At 36.3% G+C, this 18,086-nt stretch overlaps 1 protein-coding gene across 1 annotated transcript; it reads left to right on the forward strand.

Moving 5' to 3' along the window:
- Window positions 1-3,686: 3,686 nt before the first annotated feature.
- On the forward strand, window positions 3,687-13,950 carry rhcgb (Rh family, C glycoprotein b). The gene is made up of 11 exons (XM_027173036.2): window positions 3,687-3,954; window positions 7,232-7,424; window positions 7,630-7,780; window positions 8,054-8,201; window positions 8,343-8,509; window positions 10,361-10,498; window positions 10,674-10,810; window positions 11,007-11,131; window positions 11,715-11,788; window positions 12,171-12,241; window positions 12,916-13,950. Exons 1-11 carry the CDS (start codon window positions 3,738-3,740, stop codon window positions 12,947-12,949), a joined length of 1,455 nt encoding a protein of 484 aa, XP_027028837.1. The 5' UTR covers window positions 3,687-3,737; the 3' UTR covers window positions 12,950-13,950.
- Window positions 13,951-18,086: the final 4,136 nt, after the last annotated feature.

Raw genomic sequence — 18,086 nt, forward strand, 5'->3', positions numbered from 1 at the left:
TTTTTTTATTATTAAGGGATAACAAAATCCAAACCTATATGGCCCTGTGTGGAAAAAGTGTTTGCTCTTTAAACCTAATAACTGGTTGGGCCACCTTTAGCAGCAAGAAGTGCAATTAAGCGTTTGTGATAACTTGCAATGAGTGTTACAGCACTGTGGAGGAATTTTGATCCACTCATCTCTGCAGAATTGTTGTAATTCAGCCACACTGGAGGGGTTTCGAGCATGAACCGCCTTTTTAAGGTAATGCCACAGCATCTCAGTAGGATTCAGGTCAGGACTTTGACTAGGCCACTTCAAAGTCTTCATTTTGTTTTTTTTCAGAGGTGGACTTGCTGGTGTGTTTTGGATAATTGTCGTGGGCACTTGAGGTAACGAACAGATGGCCACACCTTGTCCTTTAGGATTTTTTAGTAGGCAGCAGAATTCATGGTTCCATTTATCACAGCAAGTCTTCCAGGTCCTGAAGCAGAAAAACAGCCCCAGATCATAACACTTCCAGCACCATATTTTACTGTTGGTATGATACATGGTATGTATTGGTATGATGTTCTTTTTCTGGCCACTCCTTTGAAGGTTCGCCACTGTTCCATGTTTTTGCCATTTGTGGATAATGACACTGTGGTTCGCTGGAGTCCCAAAGCTTTAGAAATGGCTTTATAACCTTTTCCAGGCTTATAGATTTCAATTACTTTCTTTCTCATTTGTTCCTGAATTTATTTGGATCTCGGCATGACGTGTAGCTTTTGGGGATCTTTTAGTCTTCACTTTGTCAGTCAGGTCCTATTTAAGTAATTTCTTGATTGTGAATAGGTGTGGCGGGATTTGGATCATGTGGGTTTGGATTTTGTTTTCCCCAATAATAAAAACCTTCAATAAAAAACTGCATGTTGTGTTTACTTGTGTTATCTTTGAATAATATTTAAATTTGTTTGATGATCTGAAACATTATAGTGTGACAAACATGCAAAAAAAATACACAATCAGGAAGGGGCCAACATTTTTTCACACCACTGTAAATAATCAGATTAAAATGTCAATTATCTTTGTTCTTTAACCAAGATATCTATTTGTATATTTGCAGAACTCATTCTGTCTGGCACTCTTTTCATCTTTTAACCAGCTTACATATAAAAAAGGTAACTTATTTTTGTGCACCAGTATGAGAGATGTTATCGCACTTGTCAAAAATAAACTGAAACCAATAGTTATACACACCTCTCTTCAATTAAAACTGACTAAATATTGCATGGGCAGTACCGCCAAACAGCAGTTAGCATTGCTGCCTCACGGCTACAGTGTGTCTGGTTTGCTCCTGAGCTCAAGTTACTGTTTATATGAAGTGGTAAAGATGAATGAATAAATATTGCATAGGTAAAAGAACCGGTGGCTTGAGTGATGTTTTATGCCTGGTACCAGTATATTGACTACTACTGACAAAAGAAAATGACATACATTTCATTGTCTAACGTAGTATGAGAAGGCATTAAGTCATTATTAAGAAGAAGAAGAAGAAGAAGAAGAAGAAGAAGAAGAAGAAGAAGAAGAAGAAGAAGAAGAAGAAATGCATTACCATTTGAGTCTATTATGCTGGTGACCATTGGCATTTATTCATTTAATAGAATCCATGAATCTGGTGTCTATCCTGGTGAGATAACAACCGAGACAGGATTATATCCAGAATGTATTTGAGGGGTGGGAGGAAATCATGCAAGCATACTAAAACATACATATTTGTGTAAATAAATTTGTGTATACATTTTTACGTCATGATACCAATTACAGCTGACTATTTTGCCAAATCTCTTGTTAATCTCTTGAAGCCATGTTAATTTTATTTTCTTGTTCATATTTAATCTTGATGTCACTTACAAAGAAATTCCTCAACATTTCTGTGAATTCCTACGGTTTTATTTCTGACTTTTTTTTTCAATCTGAAAATCAGTATGCAGGTGTCTGTGGATCATGTCTTCCATAACTAACAGCTAAACATAACAAGTCAGCATTGCTGACCTATACAGAGCTATACAAGCATCACTAATGCAATGTGTGTATTAGAAGGCTGAAGTGGTATAGAAGAACCTAGATAGAATGAAGAACTCCTCAAAATAAATTCTAGTCCTGCTTTGTCTTATGTTTTTGCATAAACATTCTCAATATTACTTAGAGAAATCTAAATTTCTCTTTCACTGCCCATTTCTCTCTCAATGGCTTTTCTTTCTCTTTTTAAAGGACTAATTTAATGTCTCTCATGGCCACTAGTACATGTTATTTCCAGGTGATGGTTTCCTGTAACTAAGGCTAGCCTAATCAGAAGAGACCTGAGTCATCTGTTTGCAGTAAAATAGCATCCTGGTCTGTTTATTTTGCTGTGAACATAATATCATGCATCTATCTTGTTACACTGTTACAGAAAACGTCCTTTTCTTTAAAATTGCTGGAGGCTCCTTGGTATGTTTACAGTTTCAGTCTTGTGTATGTTGTCACATAGACTTGTGACAGTAATGCTACATACTTGAAAAGGTCATGGAGTCATGTAACAAATGAAATTTAAAAAAAATGAGTACAAGGTGTTGATTGGCCTCTGACTTTCCCAGATCTAACTCTGAATAAGGATGTGCTGGATCTACAAATAAGTCTGATCCAAGTTCCAGGACTTAAAGGGTCTGTTGCTAATGTCTTGCTGCCAGATAATACAGCACACAGTCAGAGGTCTTACAGAGTCCATGTCTCAGTGGGCCAGAACTGTCATGGCAAAACAATGCACAATAATAGTCAGGTGGTTATAATGTTATGCCTCAGTGTATATTTAAGGCATGAAAATAAATCTATCTTATAATATCCATTATTTAATTCATTCATACATCAACAATCACCAATATGTCCTGAACACAACACTAAATGCAAGGTGGGAATACACCCTAGATGGCCATGACATTCTCACCTATGGAAATATAAAACTAAATCTATCCACCGGGATGTTATTAGAAGGTGGGAATATATTTTAGGACAAAAAAAAAGCAACCCCTCCAAAGAGAGAACATGCAGAAAATCAGTAACTTGAGCTGAAAAATGAAATAGGGACACTGGAGCTTTGAGGCATTCCCCTTCAGCAGCTATTATTGGGCAGAGGTCTGTGAAGATCACAATTATCTACTATTAAAATTGTAGCTATTGTGATGTATAAGTAGCTGACTAATTAATTTAACTGAATGGGTTTAATCCAAACTTTGATTTAAAACCAAGTAGATAACTGTAGTATATGTATCTTGAATGTGTTACATTGAGTGCAGGAATAAATAGTTCTAATGTGTCCAGTGGATATGATGGGACAAATTCTGTTAATGTATCAAATACTAGAACATGTTTGAGAACCCACACTGTAGATTGCAGGTTATCAGTGTTATTTTGGATAAAATATACTTTGTCCTCTGAGGCAAATGAGGCAGAGCAGTGGCAGCCTGGTGGACATGGGAATTGGAACTCACAACCTTCCGATTGGTAGCACAGCACCTTAATCACTAGACTAGTAGTCACATTTATGAAAGTAATTATATAATGTAGTGTGATTAAACAACGTTTTTTCACATGCGACGTGATGATGCAGTGGCTCTAGTGTGGTGGCTGGAAAAGCAGCTGCCTGTGACGCGCTTCGGGCACACCCCGTGTGCGCGCTTTAAAAGAAACGGGATAGCAGGTGCACAGACACGCGCAGATCTCACCGTGAACGGTTCAAAATGGGCAACTGTATCGTGCCTTACTGCGATGGGCCCAGAAGCACGAACGTCCGATTTACTCTGCCGGCTGTGTGCTTTGTGTGGCAGAGCTCCATGATTATCCTCTTCGGGGTTTTCGTGCGCTATGATGAAGAATCAGACCCTCACTGGGTCGAATTTAAAGATGAACACAATAAAACATATGACAGTGAGAATGACTTCTACTACAGATACCCAAGTAAGTCACTCTTAGAATTATTTAAATGTAAAATATTAGGGATGTGTCTTTTTATCCTGAGTTTTGCATTGTTGCTCTTGATGTTTGTAATGTTTAAAATGAGTAAGATCAGGATCAAATAACTCTTAATATTTTATTATATTATTGTGTGATATAATAATAATAACACATTTTATAATTTTATTTAAAGTCAACTCTCTTTTCATGTTTTTTTTTTAATTAAGCCGGAATTTAATACTTACATTTTAGTTGTGTTTGCTTAAAGTACAGGTCTAAGCTAGAAAAATGTGGATAAAAGGTGGAGAGATTTAAACAGAACTTATTTATCTATTGTTCACAAATATAAATGCCCACAAGACAAGATAATTACTGCAGAAAACAGTGGAAAACAGTATCACCAACTTGCTGTGTTGGTTCTGTGTTGAATTGTGCAAGTAAAGGTGTACTTAGAACAAAAAGTTTCAAGAACCCTTAAATGTCCCAGGAACCCTTAAAGAACCATTGAATGTTTATTTATTTATTTAATATTGTATGCCATATAAATACAGAGGCAAGGCTGGTGAGAGATTCATCTGACATTTACTTTATTAGAAACTGAATGCTGCAGTCCTGCTTTTTATGGTGATGTAGGCTTAATGTAGGATGGTGTAGATTGATGATGTAACATAATAATAAAAATAAAAAACAGGTATCAGGATAAAACAGATAAACAAGTGGGGAGCTTGGTCAGAACAGAGAAAATAATATTTAATTTCCTCTTAAAGGAAAAGTTAAGCCAAGATACATCAGGCACAATTATATGGAACAGAAAAACTGGCCAGTAAGAGAGAGATAGTATTTTAGCCATGAAGCAAATTCATCCAACTAGATCACTCCTAATGTTACCCAAGAAGCTAGCAGAAAAGGATTGTCTGTCTAATTGTTTTCAGGTGGAAAGATAATCAGTGTATCCTTTTCTGTTGAGCTATTGTATACTGTGGTGTATAGGTTGTATTACACGTTCAAAAAAATTTGACATTGTAAAAAAGCTTTATCTTATTAGCTTATTCTCTAAGCTCAGACTTATCGTGACCTATATCATACAATAATATAATAATAGTTTGCCTGTGGTGTTTTTTCACGAATAGTTCTCATACCTCAGTGAATTTGTAAAAACAGAGCCATAAGTCCATATTTGTGCAAAAAATTATTAATGTCTAACCATTTTCCAGGTCAAATATCAGGTGGATTGCTAAAATGCATTCAGTTGTAATACAACCTTGGACAATGATATCCAGAGTATAAAATAAGCACATGAACTACACTGTAAGGTCCTTCTCAAAATCTTTGATCATTCTGTCCACAAATTAAAGTATGTTTTTGACATAAGGATCTATCTATTTTTCATGAATATAACTCAAGAACTCTTCAAAAAAACAAAAAAACAAAACAGGCACAAATAATATGATAAAGTATTATAACATTAATATAAAATAAAAAATAAGTTTTTTTAATTAAAAAAACAGGAAAAAGTTTTTTTTAACATACTAGGTTAAGATAAGGCAGCTGCAGGCAAATCATGATAATTGCACAGGGCTAATTTTTCTTTAATTCACCGTCTTAAATTCTTTGCAATGGGTAAAATAACTAAGGGCACATAGTACATAGATTGTACATAAGACAAATTGGAAGTTTTTAGTAACTAACTAATTAATTAATTAATTAATTGATTGATTATATTATTTATTTTAGTTTACAGTTATTATTGTTGTTGTTATAATTATTACAATCTTATTATTATTATTATTATTATTATTATTATTAATAATAATAAGAGGAATAAGAATAAGAATAATAAATGAATGAATAAATGGGATTGTGTGCCCATTCTAAAATACAGTTGGTATGTTTTTTCATTTCCCCCGAAGAAAGGACCCAAATGGTCCTGATTAGGAATGTCTAACTCAATCTCAGTACAGTACAGTACCCAGATTGGGTTTCTCCTCTGTGTGAGCACCAAGGACACTGAGATTGTTTAATAAACCTATACAGTACAGCTTTTTCCAGAAAGTAGCGTTCACAAACTGACATTTAATATTGCTTAGAAGTAACACCACTGTTTACCACATTGTTCTTGTTTAAATATCAACAGTGCCTCTGGTATTTACAGACATATGTCTTTGTCTACATATAAATAGCCCACATGGATCAGATGACTTCTTAAAGTAGGTCCTGCAGGCATGTTAAAAGGTTATCCCAATCAGAATGGTTCAAATCTCTGAAACCTACCTTTTTACTTGATTGTACATATTATGTAATCTAACTGAATCTTGGGGAAAGTTTGAGGGATGCAAAATTTACTCTTGTTGCTGACTAATATATGGTTCCTTAGTTTACTCTGTAGTCAGAATAGCTATAATTATGGTCCTCATTGAAGTTTTGGAAATAACTCTTGTTCTTTACTGCTGTAATACATTTTCTTGTACACTAGGTAAATATGTAACTGTAGTACCATTAACTCTTTTTGTACAGTATGTGTCCACACACATACTGAGACCTCCCTAGAAGGTCACAAATTGATGTAGGATGTTGTATTTACATCTTATACAGCTAATTTTCCCTGGAGCCTTCATTTTCATCAGGTTGTACTGACACAACAGGGATCCTGTCACAATGCCATGAGAAACTGACATACTTTAGGGCAAATCATAAAGGTGTTCAGTGCACTCACATCATTTCAGTAGGGATGTAACAAACATAGAGTACCTGGAGAAAGCAGCAAAAACCCTGGTATGCCTCTATGTAATGTATGCAATGAGAAAAAGACACTGTCATGTCATAGTAGGGCCTGGACATCCACTTACATTTAGGCCATATAGATGCCTGCTGGCATGTGGGCCAGTCTCCGTTAAGATAGACATCTTTCCACTATGACACAAAATCTGAGGATTAACCTGCTGCTATTGGGCAAATTGCAGATTCCTCGGTGGTGACTGTAAGACTTAACTGCCAACTTATTTGCTTGTTAACTTGAGACACACTTCATTAAGTTTTTTAGATTTTCCCCCAGCTAAATGAATTCAATTCAATACTATAACAGACATTTCTAATTTTAGTGTTTTTTCTCTTTTTAATTATTCTAATACAAATTTTCAGTATTGGACCTGCAACTTCACTTATCCTCATTTGAAGATAATGCTGTAGTTTGTTGGATTTAATACTGTGGTTTGTTGAAACATGTTTATTATAAGCAAATATCTACTCTTAATGAATTGTGGCTTTTTTTCTGCGCTCTTAGGTTTTCAGGATGTCCATGTTATGATTTTTGTTGGATTTGGATTCCTCATGACATTTTTGAAGCGCTATGGATTTGGTGCTGTTGGTTTCAACTTCATCATTGCAGCATTTGGGCTTCAATGGGCACTGTTAATGCAAGGCTGGTTTCACTCTCTGGACCCAGTTGATGGCTTTATCAAAATTGGCATTGAAAAGTAGGTTTATACTGTATGTCAATTAAGTATTTTGCATTTTAATGAATAATTTTATAGTATGTGTTTCTCTTATGAAGAAAGGCTTTACAGTGTTGCTTTTAATATATTTTTTCAAAAATTTACGAACATAAATCGGTTTCATATACATTTCTAAATTGTAGGAATTATACATTAAACATGTCCTTTTGCTTTTTTCTGTGTCCAGCCTAATCAATGCAGACTTTTGTGTGGCTGGCTGTTTGATTGCCTATGGAGCAGTGCTAGGAAAAGTCAGTCCTGTGCAGGTCATGGTGTTAACCCTGTTTGGCATTACCCTGTTTGCTGTAGAAGAATTTATCATAATTAGTCTCCTCCATGTGAGTCAATGTTTTTAATCAAAAGATTTATTTGCTGCATGTTTGTCAAAATTATATACTGTATGATGTAGCAAATCACATCAATGAATATTAAGGAAGTAATTATTATAATACAATTTATGGTTAAATTAACAGAAATATTTAATTTGGAAAAAGCTTGCAATGAACAATAAGGGGCAATAAAAAATGGGGGGGGGAAACCCCAGCAAAAACCTACCCTTTATTAAATAGCAATGTTTTGAAAACTTACAAAATAATTACTCTGTCAAATAGGCCAGAGATGCTGGAGGTTCTATGGTGATCCACACCTTTGGAGGCTATTATGGACTAGCCATCTCATGGGTTCTTTATCGGCCAAACTTGAAAGATAGCAGTCAGCGTAACGGCTCAGTCTACCACTCCGATTTGTTTGCCATGATTGGTAAGTTCTCTTTAGAGCGCTCATGATACTAGGTCTAAGAGTAGTGATTCCAACCATCTAATCTGTTTCCATTTCTTGGCAACGGATAATATACTATAATATATAGATGTTAAAGTTTCATGCCTTACGTTTTCCCTCTAGGAACTCTGTTTCTGTGGATGTACTGGCCCAGTTTTAATTCTGCCATTTCTGATCATGGAGATGGTCAGCATAGAGCAGCCATTAACACTTACCTGTCTCTGGCTGCCACTGTCCTTACCACCTTTGCCATCTCCAGCCTGTATCAGAAGCATGGAAAACTCGACATGGTAATGGGCCTTTTAGTATTTTCAGCTATGGCAATCACGGTCGTAAACAAAGGTTTCAGAAGAATTACTGTCCAATAATTGTGACAGCTGATCATGATATTGGTGGGAAGCCTGAACTCTAATATATGTCAATATCCAAGAGCAGACAAATTAATTCACTCTGTGTAATCACGTCTGAATATGCTATCCACTGAGCCGCTGGTGACCAAGGTTAGTGCTACAGATGACCTGTCCTCCAAATCTCTGCATTTTTTCTTCTATATTGTGAACATTTTCCATAGAATGCTATGGACTTCCATAGTGTCTGTTATATTGTCTCTGTATTGTCTGACTTAGTTAGGAGCATCATCTACATTATGCAGTTTTACTCATTGTTAAGTGAAAGGCACTTATCTCTTATGAGTTATCCCTTGGGCAAGGTGTAGATTTGGTTGAACTGTTTACAAAAGATTCTCCTTTTTAGTAAGCTAGATGTACAGTGCTTTAAGTCATATATCCACAGGACATGTTCACTAATCCTAAGGACATCAGTATTCTAGTGTGTTTGGTGATATGTTTGTGCCACCACCAAGAGTCAGGAGTTTTGGCAATTCAGAAGTGTGCTATCTGCCTAAATCAACAACCCACATGGCACAGACAGAAACATGCCCTTGTCTCACTCAAGTCAGGTCAAGTCAAGAAGCTTTTTTTGTCATTTCAACCATATATAGCTGACGCAGTACATGAAGTGTAACAAAGTGAAACAATGTTCCTCCAGGACCATGGTGCTACATAAAACAATACAGAGCTACATAAGAACAGACAGAGCTACATAAAACAACACAGAGCTAAGGACGGAAAGTAGGCTGTCCTAGCCGCATACAGTACAGTGCAACTTTTGCAACCTAGTGCAAACTGCACAAGACAAAAAACAGTGCAAACAGATAATACAAAGCACTACAAGACAAAAAAACCCAAGATAGCTCTGACCGGTGTGCATTCTGAATGTTGTACAAAACATTGTGCAAAGGTATAGAGTTGTAAATGTTGTTGGGATGCTGGGCTTTCTTGGTGATGCAGCTGGTGTTGAGTGACCAGATGAGGATCTCTGCCAGATGAATACCAAAGAATTTAGTGCTCTTGGCTATTTCCATGGCGGAACCATCAATGTTCAGCAGATTACGATCGCTCTGTGCTCTTCTAAAGTCAACAACAATCTCTTTAGTTTTATCAACATTCAGAGACGGGTTGTTGGCCCTATACCAGGCAGTTAAAAGAATGAAATAAGCCCAATTGCAATCTTTTCCTAAAAAAAAGAATCATCAGCAATGTTAACCATAGAAACCTCCATTATAAGCTGGGCCATGGTGTTCTACATTTACATTTACATTTATATTTACAGCTTATTCAGAGTGACTTACAAAACTGCTTTGAAGTCTGAATCAATGAATACATTAACACTGGTTACAGTTCCCAAGGTTACAGACTTAAGATACCATAAACCTAAAACTCTGTTCACTTTGGGTTTTTTATTGTTGTTTTGTTTGTTTTTCTTTTTTAATATACACATAAAACAAACAGTGAAAAGAAGTGGTAGGTTAAGTGTGCTCCTACCGGGCTATGGTCACAATACATCAACTAACTAGATTTGATGATGGTTAATCATCTTTGAAGCTCCCCTTGCGGTTTGTACCCTAGTATGATAACTGGCTTATTCCACTGAAAATGCCTTTTAATGTATTTAAAAAATTTTTAACACTGATACCGTAATAGCAGTTTTGATCTCAGACTAGTATCTTAAAATCTAATGTAAGATAATTAAGCAGTAGAACCATGCCTATACATGCTCAGGTAACTTTGCTTTGTCTCCAGGTACACATCCAGAATTCCACCCTGGCTGGTGGTGTTGCTGTAGGAACAGCTGCTGAGTTCATGCTAATGCCTTATGGCTCTCTGATTGTAGGATTCTTCTGTGGTGTTATCTCCACTCTGGGCTACATTTACATCTCAGTAAGAGCTGTTTATTCCATTTTAAAAATAACCTCACACAATTGCCAATACGAATAATGTGTAATCACTATTAAAACACAAAATTTAATTAAGAATAATGATGTCACTTTTACAAAGCCCAATTGGCAATATGGATGGTAAAAATAGAGGTTAAATCTATCATATTCTCTCCCAGCCCTATTTAGAGAAAAGGTTTAAGATCCAGGACACATGTGGTATCCATAACCTTCATGCAATGCCTGGTGTCATAGGGGGAATTGTGGGAGCCATCACAGCTGCTGCTGCAACTGAACCTGTATATGGCAAAGAGGGGTATGTCCAGGCCACAGGGTCCAGTAGATTAGTAGATTGCTAAATTAAACATGTATACAGATTCAAGCATGTTTTTCTCCATTTTCCAAGATAAAAGAATAACACAAGTATGCTTTATTGTTTATTGTAGCACAGTTACTTGAAACTCATCACACACAGTTTTTCATTGTCTCATCGACTTGTTCCTTCCTTACAGGTTGATAAACACATTTGATTTTAAGGATTCATTCAAAAACAGAACTCCAGCTGTCCAAGGTGGCTTCCAAGCAGCTGCGATGTGTGTTGCTGTGTGCTTTGGAATAGGAGGTGGAATATTTGTGGGTATGTCAAAGTATAACAGAGCATAGAAACAAGGTTAAGGCACACAAATGCAACTGTGCTAACTTACTGAAGTTGTTGAGACTGATTTTATGAACCTTAGTCTAAGTATAAAGAAATGTACGCTTCCTATGAGATTTCACAACTTTTTGCCATATTAAACAGTTTATATTTCTTTTGAATCCTGACAGGCTTAATTTCTTCAGGAAGGTTAAATATTCATCTATTTTACAATTTATTGATAACAAAGGTTAAACATGATATGTATCATAAACAAAGAGAATAGTCCAAAGCATATGGCAGACTCAACAAAAAAATAGCAAGAAAAAAACTTTTTGTCTTGATCGTCTCAAGAGCTTATAATAAACAGATATGATACCAAGAAGAATGGATAAAGACAGGCCAAGCCATCTGGTGCAGAGCAAGAATATTTTCTCATAAGGGGATTATTTTCCATTTAACTGAAGTTAAAAGTAGTTATAATAGCAGTTTTTTTGTTGAGTACCCATAAATATCTGGACATAAATGTCTGATCAGAATCTTTCGCATCACACATATGATGGAATAGAGTTTCCTTTCTTTATAGGTCTAATTTTGAGGATGCCTATTTGGGGGTCCATGGCAGATGATAACTGCTTTGAGGACGAGGTCTACTGGGAGGTGAGATTTTACTTCATTTGAGCAACATAATGGCTACTTCCACTTAAAGGTGATTTTGAAACAGTTCAGAAAGAGTATAAATAATCTACTGAGCTTGCAGTTTGATTTCAGTGAGTTGTGAATAGAATAAATAGAAATCAACTTTTCATTGTGACCAATAGTGAAGGTTATCTTAGCTCAGCGTTTTAGCTGAGTTCATGCCCACATGGCCCTCATGAGATGTGTCTGGTTTTTGTGTCTATTATTTATTTGTAATTGCTTATGGAATTTCAGTGTTTAAATGCTATGATAAATTGAAACATGAGGGTAACTAAGCTGAGGGAAAGACAACTCAAACCTGCATTTTATAACCTTATTAATATAGACTTTATGTCACCTTTAGGTGCCTGAGGAGGACGAGCCTGTCCCGCCTGTTCTAGAGTATAACAATCACATGGCAACCAACAAGAATGTGTGAGTTTAAACATTAATAAAACATTAGATTGTGCACAAAATAAAGATGTGAAATTGATTACTCCTTTATTAATGTAATATACAAAGACTGTTTTGATATTTCCATTTTACCAGGGACATATTACAGAAACATTTTAACTGCAAGATTCTTTAGATATGACAAAGTTATAACAAAATAATAAATAAATAAGGAAATACAGGTGATATCTCAATGTTTTGTAATGCTGAGTTACCTGTAGTTAGTTAAAATTTATGTTCTTTTTCTTAGAAATGTAATGAAGGGTACTTAATTTAGTATTCAAATTCAGTAACACTCACCTAAAGTGTAAATACACCAAAATAATACTTACTTATAGCAACATAGTACCAAACCAGGTCATAAAAAAGCAACACACTTCATTTTCTCTGCAATGTAGATGAATCTAGATTACTGAAACAAGTCTGATTTTTTATAACTGAAGATCATCTGCCTTGGAATTAACAGTTTAATTTCCTTGTCTGCTAAACATTTGTTTACTTTTTTCTATATTAAGTATGTATTTACAAAATGTATGTAATTAAAAAAAGTTCTGTAGTATATAAGAGCTTAAGGCCACAAGGTGGCGCAGAAATACCACTATGGCTTTACAGGGCTCGGTTTGGAAGGCGACCTACAGTTTTTCTGCATTTCACAGGACGGAATCACACTTCACTGTGGAACAAAGCTAATCCTGGATGTCCAATATGCTGTCAGCTTTGACCCTGCGAATCCTGTGACCACAATTTCTTTCTCCAAATAGCAAAACAGCTGGATATTTATTATATAATTTATTATAATGACCATTTATTATATTGTAAATCCCTCTGTAAATGGACCATCTTCATATACTTTTTACAGCAGAACACATACAGATGTAAAATACAATAAAATGCAGCAGTGTTGGAAAGGGAGTTTTAAAATATGATTTTATACACAAATGTGTCACAGCCAAAAGGAAGAGTTGTCTTTTTTCCAGTATTCCATTCTAACTTTCCTTCTTATTAAGCAGGTTTAGAGTCAATTTGCAAATGTCTGTAGCGACTTACATACTCTCGCTTTTTCGTCTTGTTATTCATGGTATTGAACCTGACTATGTCCTTTTCATACTTAGAAGGTAGTGAGACATTTCATGTTCATGTATAGTAAACAATAGCCAAGGATATGTTTATAGATAATCAATTTATATATTTTGAGCTACAAAACCAGAAAAGCTACATAGTGTACTCTGTTTGACCTAGCTATACTGTCATTCAAATTTCAAAGTCATATTTTAGAAGAAATTGAGTACATGAATGGTATATGATTGTAAGACAAGTTTATTTACCTGCCCAAGTAAGAGCAAGATAGAGCATTGGAACACTAAAGAATGCAACATAATTCTACATTTGACATTGTTATTCCAAATGTTATTTGAATGTTAAAAATATAACACAAATAAAGACCAGAAATTTAATTCATACTTTATAAATTTATATGTGTACCTTCCCTATAGTTTAATGTAATTTAAGTTAAATCAATAATCAATTAAATTGTAAAGTAATGCATTATAATGAGTATATAATTGTCCTAATCATTAAACTGATTTCCGTTTAATAATTAATTTTAAAATCCATTTATCTAACAATTTCTTGCCTTTATATGAGTTTCTGCCCTTATCTCTGGTTTTATAAATAAAAGTTCTTATTGACAATTTGTGAAAATGTGCATTTGTATGTGCCCTTATGTTCAACAGTGAGAGAAATTTGTTTATGTGAATGAAATGCATCAATTTCATTGTATTTTTTTTATATTGGGTGTAATCTTAAAGCAATTGAATATACACAGTCAGAAATTTCAGATGAAGAGAAAAGGATAGACATGTTTATATTTAAAACAGCAATATGTGAGTTTCTTAAATTGTAAGATCCTAAAAGGATAGAGAAAGCATAATTAATGATTTAACCATAAACAAAAAAAATGTGTTGTTATTTTTATTGTATTAGTATTGAAATTGGTATTTCATAGCATTTTATTAAAATCACTTTTATGAATATCAGTGACTTTTTGGGAAGAAAAGTTCATGACCTTTGTATGGGGAGGTCAACGGGAGGATGTCAGAGATGACCATGCCACATGCATCTTTGATCATGCATCTTAATGCACCAGACCAAAGGTCATTAAGGTCAAGGTTTAAATAAAATAATACAAAGGACAAAATTATGTAATTTGTTCACAATCTATTTTATTTTTCAGTTTTGTAATTGTAATTGCAACAAACATATGCAGTGGATCATATACAACTGATTAATAAAGAATAATTAAACCATTCAATAATGTAGCATATAGCTCCCAGGTGTGAATATTGCGATTTAAGAATTTCGCTTATGGCCTAGAATATTTTCTTCCTACAGAACTGTAAGGAAACCAGACATTAATGTATCACTACAGGAGGCCTGGGTGTAAAGCACTCTGATCTCACGAGCCATGTGAGCAGAGAAAGCGCTCTAATTAACTGCTTCTGGGGTACCGTGGAGAAGAGGAGAAGAGAAGGAACAAACCCCATTTTTTTTTACGCTCCAATACATCTGTCCCCACCTCCTGTGTATTCAGTGCCTTCCCCTCCGCTCCCCACCCCGCAGGGCCTCTCTCATCTTATGTTTATTCATTTGCCACTTAAAGGCCGGACACAGCACCCTGTTAAAACTAAATCAAGCTCCTTTCATGACATGATCCTTTTGCCAAAGCTGAAAGGGCCCCAGTCTGAGGGGGGTCTGACCCTGAGGACACTGAGCCGGGAGGAGGGGGACAACTTGATGTTGTGTTCAAAAAAAAAAAGCCAGTACTGTCTGCCCTGCTGGTGATTAAGGCAGCCAATAGTGGGGAGAGAGAAACAGCGGCGGGAACTCAGAGGAGGAGTGTGGGAGATTAAGCCTGTCACGCCCATTCAGAAAGAGAGGGGACAGGATGGATAAAGAAGGCAAAGAGCGTTAAAAGAGGGGAAGGAGGGAAGTAAGAGCTCTTTTCATGGCTGATGACTGATTGCCTGTCTGGACCAGCTCTCTGAGTTGATTGACAACCGTGCTGAGCCAAAGGGTGGGAAAGTGGGAAAGCGCACTTGGGCGGAGTTGTTAGTGTGTGAGAAACATTTTTGGAGGGGAAGGGGGGTGTACAATGTGCATGCTAAACACTAGTTACAATACACACACTAACAGTGGCTTAGCTTTTTGTTAAAAACAGAAATGTGAGATGCTATTTAATTAGTAATGTAAAAAATATTTACTACAGAATAAGATCAATGTTAAATTTTTGGACATCTGCATAACAATCAGAATACAGTATACTGTAAATGTGTGCAATTGTGTTTGCATATCTCATATTATTATCACACAGAGCTCAAACGTATAGGACCCTAAGGATATGATATTACTGCTAATATATTGGTTTTAAAGCCTTGTGCACTACTCATGTTAACAGCCCTATAAACCCTGAAAGAAGTCCATAAACTCCTCTATAACCTGGATAGAGTTCATCAGTCCTTGCCATCTCACACACTCATACAGCTTGTTTTATTTTTATTATTACGAGTGGGCAACCAAAGCATAGACAAGTGCTCTTGGATCACCTGCCAGTTTTAATTGTCTGCACCTATTTTAATCGTAGTTTTAAATTCTGAAGTATACTATTAATGACTGCTCAACTGATGGAGATATTCCATTTTGAAAGATTATCCATGTTCTAAGAACAGCCAAAAGTCCTTTCAGAAAAAGAAAATCATTATTAAAAATAAAGTCAAAGTACATCACCCCAGACTACAGTAGCTGCATATTATGTTCACTATACATTATTTTAGTTTTAGCACAGACTGCTGCACTCTTGAAGCAATAATGCCCAATGTAAGCATTTTGCTACTCTGAGGTATTCTGTTCTTCTCAAGGATCTCTCACAACTCTGGCAACTGAACTATACAGTCCCCACTGAAAGAATTTGAACAACCTTGTTTTTGCAGTTGAGCTTAAGATCATAAATCAAATATGAGATTATATGTTTCCTGTTATTTCCATCTAGATGTGTTAAACAACTTACAACATGGAACCTTTTATTTCAACACACTGATGTTTCAAGTCATCAAAAATATTGGAAAATGTGACTGACAATTGTCTCTTGTTGCCCAGGTGTGTCCTGTCATCCAAAATGACCAATCTGCAGGTGGGCCAGTGATGGTCTTGTGAAAACTATAAATATTTATGTGCTAGTCAACGGTACTCTTACTGCTATTAGATCTTGAGATTAAATTCTCAGCACCATTGTCAGACTGCTAATGCAGTGGGCTCTAGGTTCCTCCGGGTGCATGACGATGCCCAGTCTCGTGTGGCCAGAATACGTAGGCAGTTTCTGGGTGGGTGAAGGCAGTGATGCCATTGACTGGCCTTCACGTTCCCCAGACCTGAATCCAATTGAGAACCTCTGAGACGTTATGTATAAGAGCAGCCAAAGCCACCACAGACTGTCCAGGAGTTCACTGATGACTTATGCAGATCTGTGAGGAGATCCCCAAGGACACCATCTCATGAGGAACATGCCCAGACATTGTCAGGAGTACTTATGTGTGTTACCATACACAATTATGACTTACAGTTAGTGACAGCAAGTTAAACAGCAAGTTAGATATTTCCTTTGATTTTTGGTATGATTTCGAATTCATCCCTCAGTGGGTTGATGATTTTGGTTCAATTGACCATTGTCACATCGTTTGGTTCTAAGCGACTTTACAGAATATATAAGAAAAGATTTCAACTTGAATATTTTCTTCACAGAGATCCAATGCATGATTTAAGTGTTCACTACTTAATTTTTTGAGCAGTGTATATGATTGTTATTATCCTAGATGTAGATGGGTTCCTTTTTGAGACCGATTCCTCTTAAGGTTTTGTCCTAATATCATCTTAGCGAGTCTTTAATATCATCTTTAATCTTATCTTATATCAGAATAAATTCAATTATTGTTGTTGTTATTGTTGTCTCTATAGTTTCATTAGTTCTTTTTCTTTGCCTCGGGGTGAGATGACATTCGAATTTGTGGGCTGTCCTGTAGTATTATATTAAATGAACTAATGAATGATTATTGATCCTCGCCGTGTTGTTTAAATGTGCGCCCTCACACACCACCTGTCCTACACATTAAGTGCTTTGTGTCCTGCGCACTGCAGGTATCCGCGCGCCTCCCCGACACTGTGTTAAGACTCATGTCGGAACACAGGATTAGCTACGATAAGCTAACGGTTTTGCGCTGAGGTGGAGCCCTGACTTACGGGGGTCATTGCCGGAATTCTCGGCTGACAAAGAGGCAAACACACACACACACACACACACACACACACACACACACACACACACACACACACACACACACACACACACACCCCTCAACCCTTCTTTAGAATCGCCGGGCCTGGTTCCAGTGGCTGGATACCTTTTCATAGCGCCTCATCCCCTGTTGCTGGTTACAAAGCCCTTATATGAGCGCGCGCCGAGTTGCCAGGCGAGTGTGAATGAACGAGCAGGGGGCGGATCCGTGAGCGCAAGACGTCTCTGTTAGCACGGGGACTGACGTGTGGCTGCGCACGCGCTTCACTCCTGAGACGTGCTCGGAACGATTTGTAGGCGACAGCACGACTTCATCTTCATCTTCAGTTCACGTGTTAACAATGTCTTAAAAGTGTACAATGCAGAAAGAAAAAAAGATTGTGTAAAATAAACAACTTACAAATTTACCCTCAGACTGCAGAAATTGTGGTGAATTGGGACATCGACAGAACTGTAGATATCATTTCCTGTCATGAAAACGCA

Source organism: Tachysurus fulvidraco, chromosome 10, assembly GCF_022655615.1.
Source record: "Tachysurus fulvidraco isolate hzauxx_2018 chromosome 10, HZAU_PFXX_2.0, whole genome shotgun sequence".
Taxonomy (NCBI): domain Eukaryota; kingdom Metazoa; phylum Chordata; class Actinopteri; order Siluriformes; family Bagridae; genus Tachysurus; species Tachysurus fulvidraco.